At 41.7% G+C, this 22039-nt stretch overlaps 2 protein-coding genes and 1 non-coding gene across 4 annotated transcripts in view; all 3 read left to right on the top strand.

The window, feature by feature from the left end:
• The window catches only part of LOC148902761 (YTH domain-containing family protein 1-like), an 89953-nt gene that overhangs the window by 38527 nt on the left and 29387 nt on the right, over positions 1 to 22039 (top strand). The window lies entirely within an intron of this gene.
• trnag-ucc (transfer RNA glycine (anticodon UCC)) lies at positions 12438 to 12509 on the top strand. The gene has a single exon. It is a non-coding gene; the product is annotated as a tRNA-Gly (tRNA).
• bhlhe23 (basic helix-loop-helix family, member e23) lies at positions 15529 to 18515 on the top strand. The gene has a single exon (XM_088990502.1). It carries the CDS (start codon positions 15883 to 15885, stop codon positions 16567 to 16569), a length of 687 nt encoding a protein of 228 aa, XP_088846628.1. The 5' UTR covers positions 15529 to 15882; the 3' UTR covers positions 16570 to 18515.

The raw sequence follows: 22039 nt of genomic DNA, 5'->3' as shown, positions 1-22039 counted from the left end.
TTCTCTCCGATCCAATTAGAACACGGGGGAAGGAAGAGTCGCAATCAGATGATCTCATAAATGTTACCCTGAACGTAGACACCCACGCCATACACGTGGTGATTGGCAGCGAAGTTTAATGAGATCGTTTCTAGAAAATCATGCATATAAAACTCTCAGTCACCCTTAGGATGACAACCATATTTCAGCCTTCCCTCCCTACACTCCGCCTCTGATTTATTTCCTCCTATCTTCTCCTTTCCTCACAGTTCCACCTTATTAAGAGCCAAACAATTGACACAATGTATTCAGTAAATATTCCTCACACCCTGACCTCGCTGCCATATGAGCTGCATCCATTGTGGCGTGAAGACATACAATCTTCCTTCCAATATATGCAATTACTGATGGTTGCGGCTGCAATCACAGGACTCCGAAAGTCCTCCATTTGACTCCCCACTGGCTATGCACCGTATATGAGAGGCGCCCTGAAGGAATCATCATGAGAGCATCGAAGCAATCAGACAGCAAAATAAACAAGCAATTGTGCTTATGGATGTCGCAAAGACGAGAAGATTGCACATATTTTGTCACAATTGGAGATAGCCTCTACGGAGCCCGGCTTGTATCACCTCCCATCCTTTTTCCATAGTACATGTCCTTGTTAGTGTTACGATCTGGTTAGCGCTATCGGCCCCGCCTGCAGCTGCTCAGGTGTTGGTTGCCAACCAGAGCGTGACAGTTAGGTATGAGCCTGAGCGTAATCCAGATAACTACACAAGAAGCAGGGTTCACCTCGGACTGGTTGTAGACCAATTGCAGGCTGTAGAGAGACCGACCGACAGACCGACAGATCGTCAGACCGACAGACTGTCACACCGACAGACTGACAGACCGACAGACAGACCGACAGAGAGACAGACACACTGACAGACGGACAGACCCACAAATAGAAAGACCGACCGACAGGTAGATAGATATAGATAGATACAGACAGACATAGGCAGGCAGCAGGTTGACAGACGGGGGCAGACGGACGGATGGATGGATGGATGGATGGATGGATGGATGATGGATGGAAATATTGTATTATTGTGGAGAGGTATATCTTTTAAGGAAATACCACAGTAGTCACAAATATACAGTACAGATTGCAGATTGTAGCAAATTTCCCCATTGTGGGACGAATAAAGGTATTCTGATTGCTTTGTACAAAACACCACAACTCATTTAGAAATGGATTCATTGCTGTACAATATTTAGCGCATGTGAATATTTTAATACATGCAGAAGCAAATACCGACGCGCACAAAGTGGAAAATGTATTGTGACTCACAATGTCATTGAATATTAATGAAATGCATAATGCTTTCTGCCATCCCAGTTTCTTTTTATTGCTACCTGGAAGAAATATATCCACGCTTTAGCCCGTCTGTGAAGGGTTTTAAAATGTCTGCATCTGATATGAGTTTTTGATAACGAGCTTGCGATGCTTTTCCATGAGGGCAACATGGAGTCCGAATGACAGAGGTCATCCGGGTGCATGTGCTTGAACCACGTTGCTATTCACCGCTCAGCAGACATTTTCAGCCCTATGTGGGACATTTAAGCAGCCAGGTGTGAAACATGCGCTGGGCCAGAATATGGATGGGAATGGCTACGATTAAGTAGAGCAGAAATAATGTTGCATTTCCTTCTCTGTGAAGACAGCCAGGGGCATGACTGCCTCATAACTGCTCTTCTCATTTTCTCACTTTACTGTTGGAAGGTTACGGCGGCTCGAATCCACGCGAGGGACAAAAACCCAAATGCTGACGACGCAAAGTTTAAATGAATAAGCCAGTGGCCTCCTCGGAGTAATCCGCTAATCATTGTCCGCAAGTCAGCACAAGAGCTATAGGATGAGAGCAGGTGTGTGTGTGTGTGTGTGTGTGCGGACAAAACGTTCCCGAGTGTGTGTGCTCATGTTTTCCGGTGTTTCTTTGTGTATTTGGTCCTATGCTCCATGCTATTTAAATGAGAGGCCTCAGTAGTTATCGCCTTTGAACACACGCTACTGCGGTCTTCGTGTGTGTGTGTGTGTGTGTGTGTGTGTGTGTGTGTGTGTGTGTGTGTGTGTGTGTGTGTGTGTGTGTGTGTGTGTGTGTGTGTGTGTGTGTGTGTGTGTGTGTGTGTGGGGGGGGTTGAAGGGGAGAGGGGGCAACCTAGTGGTAGGGGATGGCTGTTTTTGAAATGAGGGACTCTGTCGCCTCCATGTGAGCTGCGGAGGGAGAGGAGGCGCAGAAACATGAAAGCACTCATGCATGTACACACACACACACAAACATATGCATACACACACACACACACACACACACACACACACACACACACACACACACACACACGGTTTTAAGCAAAGAGACACAAGGCTTCACCGTTGAGCTCAATTTGGAAATGGGCATGAATTGTTTCATGGCATCACCATGAGATATTTTCTGATTGACTGCCGCTGCTTGGAATTGATGTGGATTTACGTGGGAAAGAAGATGTGAGACAATCTCTTTTTTTTTGTCAAAAACACACGACAGTATGAGAAGAATGACCACTATGCCAAAAAGTTGTCAAGTAGATTGAGTAAGAGTTGGGGCCGCTTGAGAATTGCACGGATGATTTTTACAGGGACGGTAATGAAATGTCTCCTGATAAATTACAGTAAAGTCTCGTTATATCGATATCGGATATATCGATAGTCCCGGTTATATCGATACTATTTCTATGCACGCACTGAGAAAATTACATGCAAACAGGGTCGGATATATCTATAGTCCCGGTTATATCGATATTTTTTTGGACTCCCTTGAATATCGATATAACGAGACTTTACTGTACTTACTTTTTTTTGTAGTCATTTTTCAAAAATTTGGATCCTTATGTACTCGGTCAACAGGGTACCATCTGGCTCGTCTGGCACGTACGCGTTCTCCACAGTCACCATGGAGCGGCTCAGTACTCCTCCACACTCCAACACAAGAATCCACACAGCATGCATCACACGTGAATATTCACATTTTATCATCACATTCAACCACAGTGGATCTTCCGTGCTTGGTTTTGCTCATGCTTTGCAGCCAATCTCTCAATAATCTACCAAGTCACAAGATGGTGGACAGTGATTGAACTTGTGTGCATGTATTAATGCGGTTGGGGGGGTGGTAAAAGAGCTTTGAGCTCTGCATATTCCTTTTTGGGAAGAAAAAAAAAGACTTTCATCCCACTCCCGGTGGGATGAAAGTTAATTAAAACTTGGGTATTTATTGCAAAGAACCACATCGCCTCCACTACCTTACTGCTACCATATAAAGGGAAATTCTATGGGTTCTCATTCTGACGATGCGGTGATGTATAAACCTTCACGCAGTGGATATTAAAACTATGATGGTGCAAGTGATATATGATATGATATGATATGATATGATATACGATGATATATGATACGATACATGGTACATGATACATGATACATGATACGGTATTATATATGGTGTGATATGATATGATATACGATGATATATGACATGATGCGATGCGATATGATATGATATATGATATATATATATGATATTTTGATATTTTGATATTTTGATATGATATTTTATTTTATTATTTTCAAATTGGCGTTTTCATGTTTATGTTTGGTAAGTAATTCTAAGTACCTTGCATGCTGGGTCCGAGAGGACAGTAATTTCATCTGTACTGTATGTCATGCATATTAGCATATTTGACAATAAAGCTGACTTTGATATGATATGATATTATATGATATGATATATGATATGATATAAACCAGGGGTGTCAAAGTCATTTTTTGCCACGGGCCACATTGTAGTTATGGTTTCCTCTCGAGGGCCGTTATGAATTTGGGGATCCCATTAGAATGTTTAAATCCCTTCAAATATTACATATAGAGCACACAGCAAATTAATGAATAACTCGTTTTCAAATCTGAAGTCAAGAATAATGACTTTTATTGTGGTTGACATCCAAAAATATGAAATTTTGGCTCCGATTTTAGCAATCATCATGGAATTTAACAAGTTTGATTTGCTTTCGCGGGCCGAAAAAAATGATGTGGCGGGCCGGATTTGGCCCGCGGGCCTTGACTTTGACACCTGTGATATAAACCATTAAAATGAGAGAGAGAAACAGAACCAGAAAAATTGCGAGATAGGACGATAAAGTCAGTACAAGGCGTCATCCTCGACCGTGGTAGATGCAATGCCTTTTTCTTTTACATTATTGAAAAGCAGCACAGTTATGTAACAACCTAATGTTATAAGAAACAAAAAGGACTCTGCCAATAATTACAAGAAAAATGACTTGCTTTGTTTTATATTGCCAAATAAAAGTCAAACTTATGAAGGGAAATTGATTCATCCTTTTTTTAAATTCACGCAAGTTATGATTTTTTTTTTTCCTTATGTGCAGTTAGCATTATGTGGAAATATTATTGAGAGTGGCAGCACTGTAAATTTTAAAATCTACAAGTCTGCAAACAAATAAAATAAAAGCTGAAATAAAATACAAACAGCGATGTCCTGTGATGAAAAACCATGACACATAATTAATAAAATGACTTTGATTCTAATCACGTTTTTCTGATTATTATTTTTCCCGTTTTAAATAGTTATCTACCCATGTTATAATCCGCTCATCCTCACATGTTGTGGTGAGGATGCAACCCATAACTGGTTGCCATGGATGGATGGAATATTTATTATAAAGTTGATTCATTTTCACCCCGACTTACAAGTCATGGCGCTCCTTGACTTTTCCATCACATTAACTCATCACCCAGGTTATCTCAATTAGTCAAATTAACCCTTAGAAAGCATTCGACGAGGCACACGTCGCACCTTAACAAAGCCGATGTTGAAACCCTGAAGGTAAAAAGAGCATTGAAGCACTAGCGTGTGACTGATCCCTTCCCACATACACAAAAAGGACAGGCACTGTTTCATATCATTAACATAAACAAATTAGAGCATCGCTCCCTTGTGAGGCCAAATTTGTCTCATTAGTGACACAGCTGAGCAAATTTACTGATTAGGCCATACTGTCTCCCTTTGAAGCCTGTAAAAAAAAATGGGTGTCTATTTTTTGTTTTGTTTTGTTTTAATGAGGATCATTTACAAATCAGAGGAAAATTAATTAGTAGTGATTTGGGGTATTTTCGTGTTTGGCAGGACATGTGGAATATTTTTGAGCACAACAGCAAAACAAAATCTTAAGAATTAAATTACAGCAGACGAACGCTTTAGATCACAGGTGTCAAAGTCAAGGCCCGCGGGCCAAATCCGGCCCGCCACATCATTTTTTTCGGCCCGCGAAAGCGAATCAAACTTGTTAAATTCCATGATGATTGCTAAAATCTGAGCCAAAATTTCATATTTTTGGATGTCAACCACAATAAAAGTCATTATTCTTGACTTCAGATTTGAAAACGAGTTATTCATTAATTTGGTGTGCGCTGTATATGTAATATTTGAAGGGATTTAAACATTCTAATGGGTTCCCCAAATTCATAACGGCCCTCGAGAGGAAACCATAACTACAATGTGGCCCGCGGCAAAAAATGACTTTGACACCCCTGCTTTAGATCATGAACTTTTCGCCTAACGTACATTACATTCGCGAGAATATCATCTTGGCATACAAACTACTTTTTGGCGGACGAACAAAACCACACAGCGCCACGGTGACGGGTGAACTAGTTTTCAGTAGATGAACCCCAAACCACACGGTCGAACAATGCCACGGTGGCTGGCGGACTAATTTTCCACACCCCCTTTGAGTGCAGACGTGGTTTGCTATCGAGTGGAGTACTTTTGCTATTATGGGACCGAAAAAGACCCAACCACAGGCTAGTGTTCAGCCGAAGAGGACACAAAAGAAAATTATAGCCGAGCAGAAGAAAGAAATCATCGAAAAACACGAACGAGGTGTGCGTTTGTGTGACTTAGCATCCCAGTACCAGTGCGCTAAGTCGACCATTGCTATGTGTGGCTAAGGGTCTTTCTGTGTTGTCTAAGCAACGGTCTCAGGCAAGAAAAGCGGTTGAAAAATGTTGATTTGGATTAACGAAAAGCAGCTAGCAGGGGACAGTGTGTGAGGGTATTATCGCCTCGAAAGCACGGCAACTTCACTCGGATGGCAACTACATGAACAACCATCACAAAGGTAAATAAAACGACTATTATATAGTACAGTTTATTTCTTTAATTACAATACTAATATCACATTTATTATACATAAAATAAGGTATATTTTGTGTAGTTTTAATTCTTATTTAGTTGAAAATGATGTTTTATGGGGATCTGGGAACGGATTATTCTCATTTTATTGGTTTCTTATGGGAAATTAATGTTTGGCAGAAAAACTTTGCACCTTACACACTTTCTGGTAATCAATTAAGTTCGTAAACTGAGGTATCACTGTAGTTGGAATAATTCCGATGCAACACGTCTTGCTATGAAATGCAAAAGGAAACCTATGGTCAGTCAGTTTCTCATTTTGACTTTTTCACATGATAAACAAACCCTCGGAGTGGCAGTTAACATTTGAAAAGCCATGCAACGTTACTTATTGCGCTGAGTTCACGCGAGGCCCTGGCATTGCTCAGCCCCCTGCGGGCTATACGGAAGGTAGGATGGCGCCGCGTGGCTGGTGTGTCACGCAAGGATAAGGAGGTGGCAGGGCAAATAAAACATGTATGAATGTTAATGTGAGTGTTGGTGGAAGAAGCGAGGGAAAGAAAGCGGGAAACGGTGTGATATTGTCAATGAAATAACCCTCCCACACAGCATCTGGTGCGCTCTCGCAAACCATCTGTCTGTTTCGCAAATATTGCGAGCTGATTTCCATGCGTCTATTTCAGAGTTTTTGTCTTTTGTCCTTGGTAGGACTCCAATTGCCTACTTTCTCTGCCTGAAAATTACAGTTCATGCTAGATTAGACTGCAGCTTGTCATCCTTTTTGATCGTAACATCCTCTTTCTCATGTTCGTGAATTGGCTTGAATTTGGCTGCAAAGAAGAGGAAGAAAAATCACAACTGTACTCTTTTGGATGAATGTCAAGTAGAAATTAGTCCCCTCAAAAGACAGGCTGTTTTAGTCACGTCCCCCCTCCTGGTCAACAATGTCAAATACTGTGATACCTCAGTTTACGAACTTAATTGGTTCCCAGAAAGCTTGTGTAAGGCGAAAGGTTCGTCTGTTAAACGTTTATTTCCCGTAAGAAACAATTACAAATGAGAATAATCCGTTCCCGGGTCCCCATAAAACATAGTGTTGTAATAAATAAGCCTTATAACGACACAAAATTAGCCATTTTATGTATAATACATGTGCTAATGTATTGTAATAAAAGAAATAACCGTTTATTTCTTTAATTACAAGACAATAGTATATTTATAATACATAAAATAAAGTATATTTGTGTAGTTTTAAGGCTTATTTAGTAGAAAATTGTTTTATGGGGACCTGGGAACGGATTATTCTCATTTTAAAGGTTTCTTATGGGAAATAAATGTTTGGCAGACAAACTTTTCGCCTTACACACACTTTCTGGGAACCAATTAAGTTTGTAAGCTCCGGTATCACTGTAATAACATCTAAGAATATAAGAGTATATATGGAATAAGAAGAGAAATCTAAAATATATAGGTAGCCATTGAAAGGATGACAGAGTAAGAGTTCTGTGCTCCCTCTTACGAGTATCAGTCAAGAGGCGAGCAGCAGCATTCTGGACAAGCTGGAGATGCTTCATGGACGATTGGCTGACTCCAAAGTAAATTACAGTACAGTAATCGATCTGAGATGTGACAAAGGCATGAATTACTGCTTCAAGGTGTTCATGAGAAAGGAGAGATTAAAGTCCAATTGTTCTAATGCCATCCCAACCGTGCCCCTCAAATCCCTGCGAAATGCTTTCATGTAGGTCAATTCATTCCTATGGCAGCTTTGACCGAATCAATAATTCTGTAAGGAGACGTTTCCGAGTGGCATGAAATACCCGCATCGTGACTTCCTGACTCTTGCAGACTTGATTCGGTCTGCATTTTGCCCTCTTGCTTTCCATGTTTCACACGTTTTTCAACATTGGGATCGAAAAGACTCGTACCGGGTCAATTTACAAGGATGAGGACAGACTTGATATTAATAGTCAAAATCCAATTATAAGTTTGTGAGAATGGAACCGACTGGGAAAATTCATTTACATTTCACTGGTTTTGGTTGGATGTGAGAGCCGCAGATGAGAGGCAAAGAGGGCAATCTATGAAAAGGGGGAATTATAAATGGGAATGTGAGATTGAAGATGAATTGATCCAAGTGAATCATCTGAAGCAAGAAATAATGGCTGGTAGAATGTGAGAGAAATTAGACTGATTGTGTTTTTGTCTCCAATGTTGAGCTGGTCGACGTCTTTCTTTTCACATCTTTAGGAATCTAGGTCATTGTGGTGAATTAACAATATGCTTCTCTGCATGGCTAAAGTGAAACCCCTGAGGATTCATGCAGACAGCCCCCTTCCACTGAAAAGACACACACACCCTGACAGATACTGTCCAATTTTAGATGTGAACGTTAGTCTCTCTCTCTGGCAAAAAAAAAAAAACATCTTTTGACAAATGAGGGCGTTTATTTTATTTTATTTTTCATCGCACATCATTTCAGTGCATTGGAATGATGTGTGTGACACCGGTGGGTGTGGGAAAGGGTGAGATGTGATGTAGTCGGGCCCTTTGTTGTTGAAACACTCTTGGTTAATGATATGAGTCTCTCTCATCTCGCGGCGTTCTTCTCCCATTCCGCCAGCGAGGAGCGATAACGAGGGAGCAGACAGCCTCGACTTCACACAAAGACAAGAGGGATCAGCGCAACGCATAATCTTGCGCAAACTTTCGACTTTTTCCCCTGCCGCCTCGGTGTCACACCTCAGATGTTTGTTCAAACTTGTTCTGAAAAGACTCCTGATCAAGTAGGGGACAGCTGTACCCATGCAAGTCCAACACAAGGGGGCTTTTTTTGTTTTGTTTTGGAGAGCTCGTCCAAAAACCAATGCAGTACAGACGCTCCCCACCTTATGAACGAGATACGTTCCGAGTGGTCGTTCGTAACGTGAATTCGGTCGTAAGTTGCTTCAGTGCTATATTTTGTATGGAATGTATGTTTAAGTCAAACACTGAACCGGCAAGTATAAAACACAGACGCTCTAACGGTCGAAAAATAAATTCACACATACTCTGTAGTACGACAACATATATCCTTGGGTCTACTGAATGACGTGCCAGCAGCCATTACTTTTTGTTATACATCGTGTCCTCCTGGAGTGTTAACTGGGAAGAGGGCTTTCCTCCCCGCCCACATACTCTACGCAGCCAATCGTAAGCAAGTTCGGTGGATCGGAGTCTGAACTTGTTGGCAACACTTCAGCGTTTGGTCAACCTTGGTGTCCGTCGCATAAACATCCAGCCCTTGAAACCTGCAATGTGTCTGTGGGCGTGCGTGTGCGTGAAGGACAGTAAACAGCCAATCGCAAGGGAGCTCGGCCGGAAAAAAGGTGTGCGATACAAAATCTAGCTTACAGCATCTCTGTCCAAACATTTTCCACAAAAATGTTCGTATGCACCGTTTGTCGTAACTCCAATGTTTGTAAGTTGAGGAGCATCTGTATAAACAATGGGATTTTTCAGTTCTGCTCGAGGCTGGCAGAGAAGACATTCTTAATATGTGTGACTCATACGCGTTGTATTTTTCATCTTATTACAGTAAAGTCTCGTTATATCGATATCGGATATATCGATAGTCCCGGTTATATCGATACTATTTCTATGCACGCACGGAGAAAATTACATGCAAATAGGGTTGGATATATCGATAGTCCCGGTTATATCGATATTTTTTCGGACTCCCTTGAATATCGATCTGTCCAAATGGAAACTTTACTGTATTTCAATATCATATGTGGGTATGGCTGAATTGTTGGCCCTCTCATGCATTCGTACATGTACGTTGGAACTCGATGGGACAGAGGCCTGTCGCCCGCTGAAGCCTCACACTGACGGATGTTAATGTGGACTGACAAGGCGATGTCCCTCGAGGGACAACGAACGGCCAACCGGGTAGCAAGAAAATTGTTACGGATGGAAAGGGGAATTCGACGCTCTCATCCACTCCTTTCTTCGCCATGCCAAAGCTGGGAAGAAGCAGCGAATCAATAAATAAAAGCTCCTCCCCCTCAGGCCACAAGCGCCGCACAGGAGCACTTAAAACCATTTCAACAAGAGAGCCACTTCATTAAATATGGACTTCCTCTAGGCCCCCCACCCTTAAAAAAACTGCCAGGAAAGCTCCAGCTGACTTTTCACACTGAAAGATCGGGTGCAGTGTGTGTGTGTGTGTGTGTGTGTGTGTGTGTGACTACCAATTGCGGTAACACAATACAGAAGTTGGCACAAATTCCCAGCAGACAAATCAGGCCATTTCTAACGGAGCTTGGGCGCCATCTTGTGCATTTTCTGGGATGCTGCATTGGAGTCCTGATGGATCAAATTGATACGGAAGTACAGTAAAGTCTCGTTATATCGATATTCAAGGGAGTCCGAAAAAATATCGATATAACCGGGACTATCGATATATCCGACCCTGTTTGCATGTAATTTTCTCCGTGCGTGCATAGAAATAGTATCGATATAACCGGGACTATCGATATATCCGATATCGATATAACGAGACTTTACTGTACTTCTTTAATCGATTGCGAACATTTATGCTTTCCTCTTCAGAACTATTTGAATCGTATTTATAACTGGATGAGTAACAAGAAAGCATCTTCTCCGAATCTGAAGCGATTGATTTTATTCTAGAGCAAGACAAGACGTCCTGGCGTGATGTCACGAACAAGGGGGCGGGACCTTCTGAAACTCTGCATTACCGAGGTCATTTTGAAGTCGTTTTGGGACACTTTAACTCATTTTTATTGGTGTTTTGCATTTGACTAAAAATATCATACTGCGTGTTTTGGGTATTTTAGATGGTATAAAAGTTTTTCTGATGTCAGTTAGGAAACATAAAAATGGTGTCGCTTGTCCTTTAAAGGGGGAAAAAGGCACTCCAAAGTGGGTCACAGTAAAAATATCTTCGACAATTATGCATAGGACCGCGCCTTTACCTCCGCCTTGTAAAAAAAAAAAAAAAAAATCTGCATTGCACTGCAGCATCGAGAGACGACACAAAAAGCAAGAGATAAATAAGAAGAGACATGAAGGAGGGAGATTAGGGGGTAAAAAGAAGGACGAAAAAGCACAGTACAGTGTGTCATTTGTTGACTTGGCTCGTGATGAAACGTGGGTGAAATGTGCAAAAAGTACAATGTGCAACGTGCGCCAGAAAAACACTTTTGTTTGATGCTTCACGCTCAGTTTTTGCATCGGCGGCGTCAGCAGCAGCAACACTGTGCCCACCACTGCAGATGACTGCCAAGTGGCTCATTCAAACCTCATTCTGCTGGGGTAAAAACACATTTCTACAATTATTTCAGACCGGTGGAATTTCACACACTCCGCCAAGTTCAGATTTGAAGTTTGTTTTTGGTCTTTTGTGAACGCCACTATGATTAAAGCAGAACGGCATCAATCAGAGGTTTTGATTGGCCGGGTGAGAGACTGAATTCCATGGCGCAGCGTTGGAGTCATGGCTGCCAGGTCCCTGTAGGATTGGACTGTAAATCCGAAACGTAATCAGAGTCGGCAAGGGGGAAGATCAAAGCGGCCTCCTCCATCTTCACTCTGAGTGGCATTTTCATGTGTGGGTGTGGCAAATCAACAGAAGTTTTTGAACCTCTTCTCTTGCCTGAGACCGTTGCTTGGACAACACAGAAACTCCCTGTTAGAATGACTTATATAGACATGCGAGCTGAACCAGGAAGAACCACATTTCACGCAACACACCCTTAGCCACACGTAGCAATGGTCGAATTAGCATACTGGTACTGGGACGCTAATTCACACAAATGCACACTTAGTTCGTGTCGATGATCTCCTTCTGCTCGACCGTAATTTGCTTTTGCGTTAACGCTAGCCTGTGGTGGGGTCTTTTTGGTGCCATAATAGCAAAAGTACTCCACTTGATAACAAACCTCGGGGGTGACAAAAAGTAGTCCTCCAGCCACCGTGGTGCTGTGTGGTTTGGTTTGTCCGCCGAAAACTAATCCGAGCCAAGACTATATGTTCCGTTTTTGTTTTTTGTTTTTTTTCATGCTTGGGTGCTGCTAAAGCGCTGGCCAGACCTCTGGCAATGTTTTTCCCATCCGGGTCAACAGGCTCTTCATTCGGCATAACGCCATATTTTTTTGTGTTCTTCATGGACGCCACCTAGAACCGTTGATCATGGTAATCGCTAATTTGATGCAATTCAGTGCGTTGGTGGTATAGTGGTGAGCATAGCTGCCTTCCAAGCAGTTGACCTGGGTTTGATTCCCGGCCAACGCAGAGTCCCATTATAGCTTCAGCTATTGTTAAAGCACCATATAAACCAATTGTATGCCTTGCATTGTATTTTGGACAGCTACCCTCATTTCAAGCTCTTATAACTCCAGACCCATATCATTTAGGAATTAACTCTTTTTTTCTAATGAAATAATAGAGTATCAGGTTTCTTTTGCTGTATTGAATGTTTATGTAGTCCTAAAACCCAATATTCTTTGGGTCCTAGAATTTAATTGACAATGACAGAAATCCTGGCACCAGAGGGTTTTTTTTAAGTAAACAATATCCTATGAGCAATATTGAAATACAGTAAAAGTGTAAGTGGCACGACTGTGAATAATTTAGGTATACTGATGACTAATAGTAATGCAAACGCACTTGTTCGAGGGCGTCACCGCAGGATACAGAACAGAAACATTTATTTGCAACTGTGTGAGAACACAATGTTCTTGTGAAACCAAAAGGCAACTTTCGGAAAGACAAGAGGAAAAAATGGCTCTTCTGCCACGTGGTGGATTTTGGATAGCATTGCATTCACGACTTGCAATAGCGGCGTGGTTAAATGTTGGCCAGGGGTGCTCGGGCAGCAGCTGATGTTGCAGTTGCCATGGTGACCATGAGGCTTATTGAACGGGCTTTCAAAGCGTCGTGTATTTTTAGTTGCTATGTTGATACTCCTGTGATGCTTTTGAAGATGTTGCCGCTTTGCCGGTAAGAATAAAGGGTAAGCATTCTACCATTTGTTGAAAACAGGACGAGACTTCAAATGTAATTCTTGGTTTAAAGCCTTTCAAAACTCTCAAGGTCACTTTACAGTCACAGCATATGTTTTTCTGTGGGCGAGCAGCGGCAGCCATACGCGCCAGCATTCATTAAACCTGAAAGTAAGTCAAATCGATAGAAAGCTAACTAGCTGGCCAATCGTTAGTCAACAGATACCTAGCTAGATAGCCAGTCAGCTAGATAGCCAGTCAGCTAGATAGCGATCGCTCTGAGGTAGCTAACTCGCAAGATAGCTAATAGTTAGCTACTTAGCTAATAGATTGTAAATCGCCATCTAGCTAGGCAGCCAGCTAGATCGCAGACAGATAGATAGATAGAGAGATAGATTTTCTCCTTGCGTTCATAGAAATAGTATCATAATAAGCGGTACTATCGATATAACCGATATCGATATAACAACACTTTACTGTATATGGAAATGGTTTAAAAATACACCATTCGTTGGGGGTGCGCCTTATAGTCCAGTGCGCGTTATACACAGGAAATATGGTAACTAATATGCCAACAAGTCTTTTTATTTTATTTTCAAAATGCCATTTTCCCAGCTCAGAGTCAATGGAAACTTGGAATCTTTTTCTCAGAATTCGTGTTCTCCATGGTATATCAATCTCCGGAATAAGACATATACACAAAAACATTATTCTCTGTGAATATCATGTTCTGTTTAGTCTTTCAAACAACAATTTCATGTTTAGCAAGGTGGGTAGGATTTGGACTACCTGAAGAGAATAAACACCGCCGGCAGAACAAGCGGACTTGACTGTCACCTACTGGCCAAGACGAAAAATCACAAAGATTGACATAGCGATGTGTCATGATCACCGCTAGATGGCACGAAACCCTCAAATTTGCCAATTAATATGCTCTAATGTTCACGCTTTAAACACCTTATATAAATAAAGAGTTTGAATCACTTTCATCCATTTATAGGCTCGGTCATTATACCAAAAATCATAACTTTTCACTGTTCACAAGATGATAAAGTACAGTACTCTACTCAAGTTCTGTGAAAATCAACACTTAGGTCAAATAAATTGTGATTGGACTTCACTTCATCAAAATACAATAAAATATATTTTGATTTATATAGTGCTTTAACAACCATTGAAGCTGTAACAAAGCGCTTAACATGGACAGCTGTCATACAGGAAATTGTGCAGTCACAAAGATAGTAGAAAGCGCCAGGGAGTGAAACCAAAATCAAATCAGAATCCGAAAAGGATAGACTGGACTTTACCAGAAGTAACAAATACAATTTAAAAAATGTATTTCCAGTTATAATGACACTTAGAGTAGGCCTTTCCTGACATATAATGTCATGTTTTCAACCCAAACCATGTTCACATGTAAACGTTCATGTATATGTTGCATGTCTGTCTGTTTTTTAAACTACCGGTAAAAAGCTTGAGAAACTTTATAATTACTACAAATAATAAAACTCAATTATAGTGGCAGATAAACAATGTTTGGGTGTTTATGTGTATGTGTGGAGCAATTGTAAGAGCAATTCGGTATGGGCAGCAAAGTAACAAGATCAACCAGCTTTGTGGGTTTTCTCCGGGTCCAAGAAACTAGTTTTTTTTTTAATCGGGTCTGGAGTTCGTGGTCGTAAGTATGGGTAGTCGTAAGTCGAGTTGGTCGTAAGTCGGATGTTATCTGTTGTCACGATCTGGTTGGTGACCAACGGGTGGCGCTGTCGGCCCCGCCTGTACCTGAACAGGTGTTGGTTGTTCCAATCAGTGACAGTTAAAAGGACTACCGGCATGACCATTCGTTGTCGGGTCATTAGTTGTGTTTGTTTCACCCTGTCAGATTTTGTTCCTGCTGACTTTATTTAATACAATTTGTCAATTACACCCTGCTGCTCTCTCTTGCCTGCTTTTTCGGGATCCACCACCATCACCACCTCGCAAACTGTGACACCTGTATCCGGTGGGTCCTGGAATTCGAGTGACAATGATAGTAACCCTAGCACTGGAGTGGACATATGTCTGCACGTGTCTGGCAGTGAATGAGTTAATAGGTAAGTAGTGATGCCCGAAATATCTACTCAGGTACCCTCATCAAGTATTTATACTTGTGCACTTCACACCACTGTCTGCACGGGTTCAATTGTCACAAAATGACCAACGCAGGGGGGGCTATGCCTGCTTGTCACTTGACGTTACAACGAACACAGAGAATGAAAACTGGGGAAGAATCGCTCCGGTTAATGAAACACGCGACGTGATTGGCCAGGCGAGTAATCCCAGCACGCTAACGAGCACGCTGGGCAGGGCGCGAGCCTCTTTGCCCAAGGCGAGGGAGGGCGCGAGATGCTGGAAGCAGCTCACGTCATCATCTGCTGAGCACACTTGGAACAAGTTTGATCCCAAGTTGTTGTTGTTGTTGTTCGTGGCGGATGCGGTGGAGGTGGCGAGCTATGCGCGCAGCAACGAGGAGCGGCGCGCACATGTAGACTTTGGCACTTCTCACTAGCCTCCTTCTTCAAGAGTCACCACAGAGGCGAGGAGAGGACGGCGCGTCGATTCCAAAGAAACTGGAAGTAGACGGCTTTTTGAAAAGTCTTCTTTATTTTTTGGGGGGAGTAAAGATGAACGCCAGCGACGAGAACCTGCTGAAATCCATCAGCAACGACGCGCTCCTCGATCTGACGCAGCGCTACGGCCAGTCCGCCTTCGGCTTCGGCGCCGGTCACGGTCCCGGAGCCCCCGGTCGTTTCCCCCTCACGGCGGCCACCGACTTCCTCAGTGGACAGACTGCCAAGTCCAACGAAAGTGGCGGGGAACACACCAGCGACGACGACGACGCCTTCGACTCGTTGGAGTCGCGGAAAAGAGGGGTGCCCTTCGGGGACGACAAAGCCGGGGGTCCCCTGGCTAAAAAGTCCAAGGAGCAGCGCTCCCTTCGGCTCAGCATCAACGCTCGCGAGAGGAGGAGGATGCACGACCTGAACGACGCGCTGGACGGCTTGAGAGCCGTCATCCCCTACGCCCACAGCCCCTCGGTGAGAAAACTCTCCAAAATCGCCACTCTCCTCCTGGCCAAGAACTACATCCTGATGCAGGCTCAGGCTCTGGAGGAGATGCGGCGACTGGTGGCCTACCTCAACCAAGGACAGAGCATCACGTCGCCCATCCCAGCTGCCCTGGCGCCGTTCGGCCAAGCCGCCGCCGTGTATCCCTTCTCGAGTTCGGCTCTGGCCAACTGCGCCGAGAAGTGCTCCAACTTCACGGGAAGTCCGTCGACTCTGTTTAAACATTGTAGCGACAAGCCTTGAGTCTCTCCCGCGTTCTTCCTCGAACTTTTTAAGACATCTTTCTGGCTCTGCTTGGTTTGTTTTTTCAAGTCATCCTGTGAGAGAGAAAAAATGTGCGCAATCCTCATCAACTGCGATTGATTTAACGAACGTTATAAACTCTTCAGGCCTTCACTTACTCGCCCGCAGGCCGCGTTCGAACTCAAGTTAATTATCAATTAAATCTCCGACACCCCCCCCACACGAGCCCCCATTTCAATTTGTAATCTATGCAAAATCTCAACACCAATCCGGTTCGCAAATTATCATTTTATTTTGACTTTTATTTTCTTCCAGAACTAAAACGGAATTCTCCGTTATGATATTTTGATGGCCAATACCCCCCCCACCACCCCCAACAGAATATTAAGGACCCTTTTTTTAATTTTTAAAAATCTTGCAGGAGTCGCACAATTGTATTGTACAACAAGCCCGACTGTGCGAATTTTAATGCCCGCTAAGAATAAAATGGCTTGATTGTGTGACAGAAAAAAATGAAATTTCATAAATTGTTGACATGTGTTTATAATTAAAAATCATATCTATATGCTCAGACTCACTTTGCTTCATTTGATTTTCATTGACTTTTTTTGAAAACAGTTAGAAAAGGGAAAACTTGGTCACATTGAGCATCATCTGATCCAGACATCAAAACAAAACAGATCACATCTCAATAAAACGTTTTACGTATCTTGCAATTCTGTTGATGTAATGTCTTGTTCACTGTGCCATGCGAGAAAGAAAAAAAATAAATAAATAATGAAATAAAAACAAGAGAATAATAATAATAATAGTCATTATAATAACAATAATTAACACTTTTGAACCAACTTGAGTGGAATGGGGTTAAGATGTAAACTTTATAATCACTTATATTGCTGTAAAAAATTCCCAGGTATCCCATAGTCTGTCAAATTTAGCTCACTCTCCTCTGACAATGAATGTAAGCTTTTCCATTTCATAAATTTCAGTCAGTCTTTCACTGTTGGGGGTTCTTTTGTTAGCCATTTCATCGTAATTGTTTTCTTGCTTGCTAACAGCACGATGTTGTATACTTTGCTTCATTTTAACCAGCTTTGCATTTTCTCTTATTTTTTTTTTTTTACACAAGAACAATAATCAATACAAATTTGAAATGTCTGCGTGGACAAGTCTGATGTTCTCGATTTTAAAATAATGATATTTATAAAGTGACTGTTTTACTAATCTCCAAGCGTCACTCTTTAAGCGATGATATGGGCCACTTCGCTTCCTTGCATGAGAAAGCTCCCATGACATGAAGAGATTGCTCCAAACGAGCTCGGCAGGACTGGTGGGGCCACTTTGGCACGCCGAGGGTCGTTGGCGCTAAGGGGATGTGTGGGGGGAGAACACAAGAAGTCCCGCCCGGGGGCCACCCAGGACCTGTCTCTGGGTATTTGGCTGATTGCAGGAAGCTGCGCGCATGGCGGCTTCTTACACCCCGGACAGCATATTAACACGATTTCAGCTCCTGTCTGCGTGCACCGCCCCACTTCATGAGGACAACATCGCAAGACCATTGCTTTTTTTTTCTTTGCACAAGGGGGGTTGAATTTTGGAAAACGTCTATGGGCACTACCTGCAAATTCATACGCTTTTTTTTCGGTGTAATATCTGTGTTATTATAACAATTATGTTGCAACTTGTATCACAAGCTGGCACACGCATGATGCTCTTTTTTGTCCAGTTATGAATAGAAAAATGGATTTATCATAATGTGACTGCATTTTTTTTTTATCCGTGCTTGATCATTGTGTTGGATTTAATTAAGAATAAACGACGCACTGTTTAAAATGTAAGCATCATTTAATTTGTTTTGATGATATGCATACAGTAATAGCCCCTTGCATTACCGGCTTACTTTCCAGACCTTGCAGCAATATGTATAATTCTGTGAAATGACCATTTTTTTTGAATAAACCCTTGACATGCTTTAATAACTTTAACCATACTAATTTTAAGGTCTTTAAATTTTGGACTCATAATTCCACATGCGTGGGCCATTTTGGACATTTTTTGCTGAATTTTTACACCTTCCTTGACACAGGTGTTACCATATAGCCTCGCACATTGTTATTTGCATAACTGTTGGTGATTGATTGATTCTTAATTTCACTTTGTGTCGATTTCAAATGAAAGAGTCAACAACATATGAAAAAAAAAAAGAACTAATAGCCGATTGATCAAATTGAACTAGACACTGATGTGCTTAATTGATGATGCATTGTATATCAGACTGCACTGGTAGTCGCTTAAAAAATGTTGACCACTCACTAAATTATTTTCACAGCCCTCGTTGTTCAGTATTACACCAGATCTACTCTAAATTTACATTTTTTTAACAACAATGTTAGCTTCTACATTGTCAATTTATTTGTGGGTTATTTGAAGTAATGTACTCGAGTGGCTCAAATGATCAGACACATTCTCTGAATGTGTTTTACCATATTTGGCAAGATGATTCGGATCTTTATTTGATAACAATACACACACCTGTAATTGACTTATGGAAAGTTTTTTAAAACACAAAAAATATTGTACAAAAATGACCACGAAAACGCGTCATTGATCTCGCCGACATTTACTACATTGTAATTACACTGATCTTGTCTCAATATATTACAGAAGACATTCAACCAAGAGTGTCAGGAAAGCCCCTTTCTGCAATTTAGCAGCATGTCACAACACCAGCACCCCCCTGGCCCCTTATGGCATCTTAAGTTGACTTGTCTTATGAGGGATGTGATGTGACAAATACTGCATGACCATGATCCCGGGGCTCCATCACTCTTGACTATACAGGAAATTGCCTTATGGTCCCGAGTCAGACTGTTGTCTTTTTTTTATACAAAAAGCAAAAAGAGATAAGGCTCACTTATACGCGATGTGTACAATAGGACTCGAGGAGATATAAACGGTTTTCCCCTCAATACGTTTCTCCGTATTGACATATAAAAGATTCACCGTCATTTCAAATATTTGGTTAGACAGTAAGTTGATATGTGTGTATAATTACCCCCCCCCCCCCCACACACACACACACACAACCAATTTCAAGTGTACTGTATTCAAGTGACTATTTGATTTGAATATATTTTTAGTGACTGGACCCCTGTAGTCTGTTCATCTCTACCCCATTAAATGATTAAATGATTGCAACTGGCTGAGAAAATGCATGACATACAAAAATACAGACTAAATAAAATTTTATAGTATGTATGTACGTATATCTATCTATCTATCTATCTATCTATCTATCTATCTATCTATCTATCTATCTATCTATGCGCAGTATATATACAGTAAAGTCTCGTTATATCGATATTCATGGGAGCCCGAAAAAATATCGATATAACCGGGACTATCGATATATCCAACCCTGTTTGCATGTAATTTTCTCCGTGCGTGCATAGAAATAGTATCGATATAACCGGGACTATCGATATATCCGATATCGATATAACGAGACTTTACTGTACATTATATATATACATTATATATATACGGTATATTCTCTACTCTACTCTACCTTTCTTTTTCTACTTCTTTCTTTCCCTTCCTCTTCTTTTCATAACTTTGCTGCTCTGTTACCTCCCGGTAGAGTGAACGCTGGTGCGAATGGCTGCCGCTGCTCACCCGCACGCAAAAAAAAATTATTATCTCGTGACTGTAAAGTGTCCTTGAGAGTTTTGAATGGTGCTTAGAAATTAAATGTATTATTATTATTATTATTATATACAGTAGATGTACAGTATACATACACACACACATGAACGCACTTTTATTGACATTTAGAGGAACTAGGCTAATTATCGCAACATGCCAACCCAGTTGTTCATCCCAAAATAAGCTTTAGGTTGAGGTTTCTTTGTGAAATGTAGAAATGCCAATTTTCACAAAAGCAAAAGGTAAACAACATCATTGAAATGCCCAACTTCAAATCATCTTGAACTTGAAAATTTCAATTCAATTGACTTTTAAACTTTGCACTAGCAGAGCTAAATAATCCCAAAATGAAAAAATGCTACCACTCTTTGCACTTTGTACCACATTCCTGCTCATGATGGGTCAGTTGCATATAAAATGAAGTGCTTGACAATCAAAATAGGACAAAATGGAACTGAATCTAATACAAGTGGAAATAATTATCACTCACACAAGACACTTATTGTCTGACGGAGTGTTTCCGCCACGGACCAGCAGCCCGTTTGGCGCACTCACTTTCTGCCGACAGCCCAGCGTGGTGCACGAGTATACGGACAGACTGCGCCATGTCTGTAAACATTTGTGTTTGCTCCCAGTAGGATGCAAAGAGAATGATTTCATTAGCATGGCTTCAAGCTTTGAGGTATGTTTGTGTGCTTTTTCTCCAAGCCGTAGTACTAAAACCATATGCCCTTAAGTGCGTACCTCAGCCTAATGCTTCTGACAGCGCTGTTTTCTCTAATTAAGTTCTCTTCATGTGCGAGCTTATGTGTCTGATGTGCATTGTAGCACTCCGTGTATCAGACACACACACACACAAACACACACTACCAACTACAACTACGGGCCTGCGAGGAAAATGAGCATGCTTCAGCTCTTATTATGCTTACCACGTAGGACCATGGGGTGTTTGAAGCATTCCTTTATTTTTATTCAAATGATGAATTCATTGAAGCTTAACTCATTCACTGCCAGACGTGCAAACATGTGTCCACTGCAGTGCCAGGGTTGTTGTCATTCTCACTCAAATTTCAGGACCAAGAGAATATTGAGTTTTAGGAATATATAAACATTCAATCCAGCGTTAGAAACTTTCGACTGTCTAATTTCATCAGGAAAAAAAGAGTTAATTGCTAAGTAATATGGATCTGGAGTTATATGATCTTGAAATGAAGGCAGGTGTCCAAAATTCAATGCAATACATACATATCAGTTTATATAGCGCTTTAACAACAACTGAAGCTGGAACAAAGTGCTAAAATGGAAAAAAAAAGGGAAATGCTGCCCTCTTGTGAAATAAAACATTGCCAGAGGCCATGGCCAGCGCTCTATCGGCACCCAAGCATGAAAAAACAAAACCTGAACAAATTGGGGAACGGCGCTCTATGTCATATTTTCAATTCCTGAATAAATTTGTGAATGGCAGTCAATGAGTTAATGATGTTTTTTTTAAGCCAGGTTAGGCAAGTAATGCTCACGTCAAGGTGATATGAAGACCGCCATGTTGCGACCATGTAACTTTTCCTTAGTGACGTCACACACCTTCCCCTCCCATGTTCCCCTCCACCCCCACCCCCGCCTTGTCGGAAGAGATGAGCGGGTGAGTCAGTCGGTTCCGAGGAGCCATGTGATTCGGGGCGACATTGCTGCGAGTGTAGTGAAACAGGTCGGGGCCCTTCATTGGTTCAACTAAGCGCGGGTGGAGGGGGTGGGGGTGTATGTGTCC

This window comes from Hippocampus bargibanti, linkage group LG01 (assembly GCF_051943395.1).
Source record: "Hippocampus bargibanti isolate YZ-2025 linkage group LG01, ASM5194339v1, whole genome shotgun sequence".
Classification (NCBI taxonomy): Eukaryota; Metazoa; Chordata; class Actinopteri; order Syngnathiformes; family Syngnathidae; genus Hippocampus; species Hippocampus bargibanti.
This window is presented reverse-complemented; position numbering and strand designations above follow the sequence as displayed.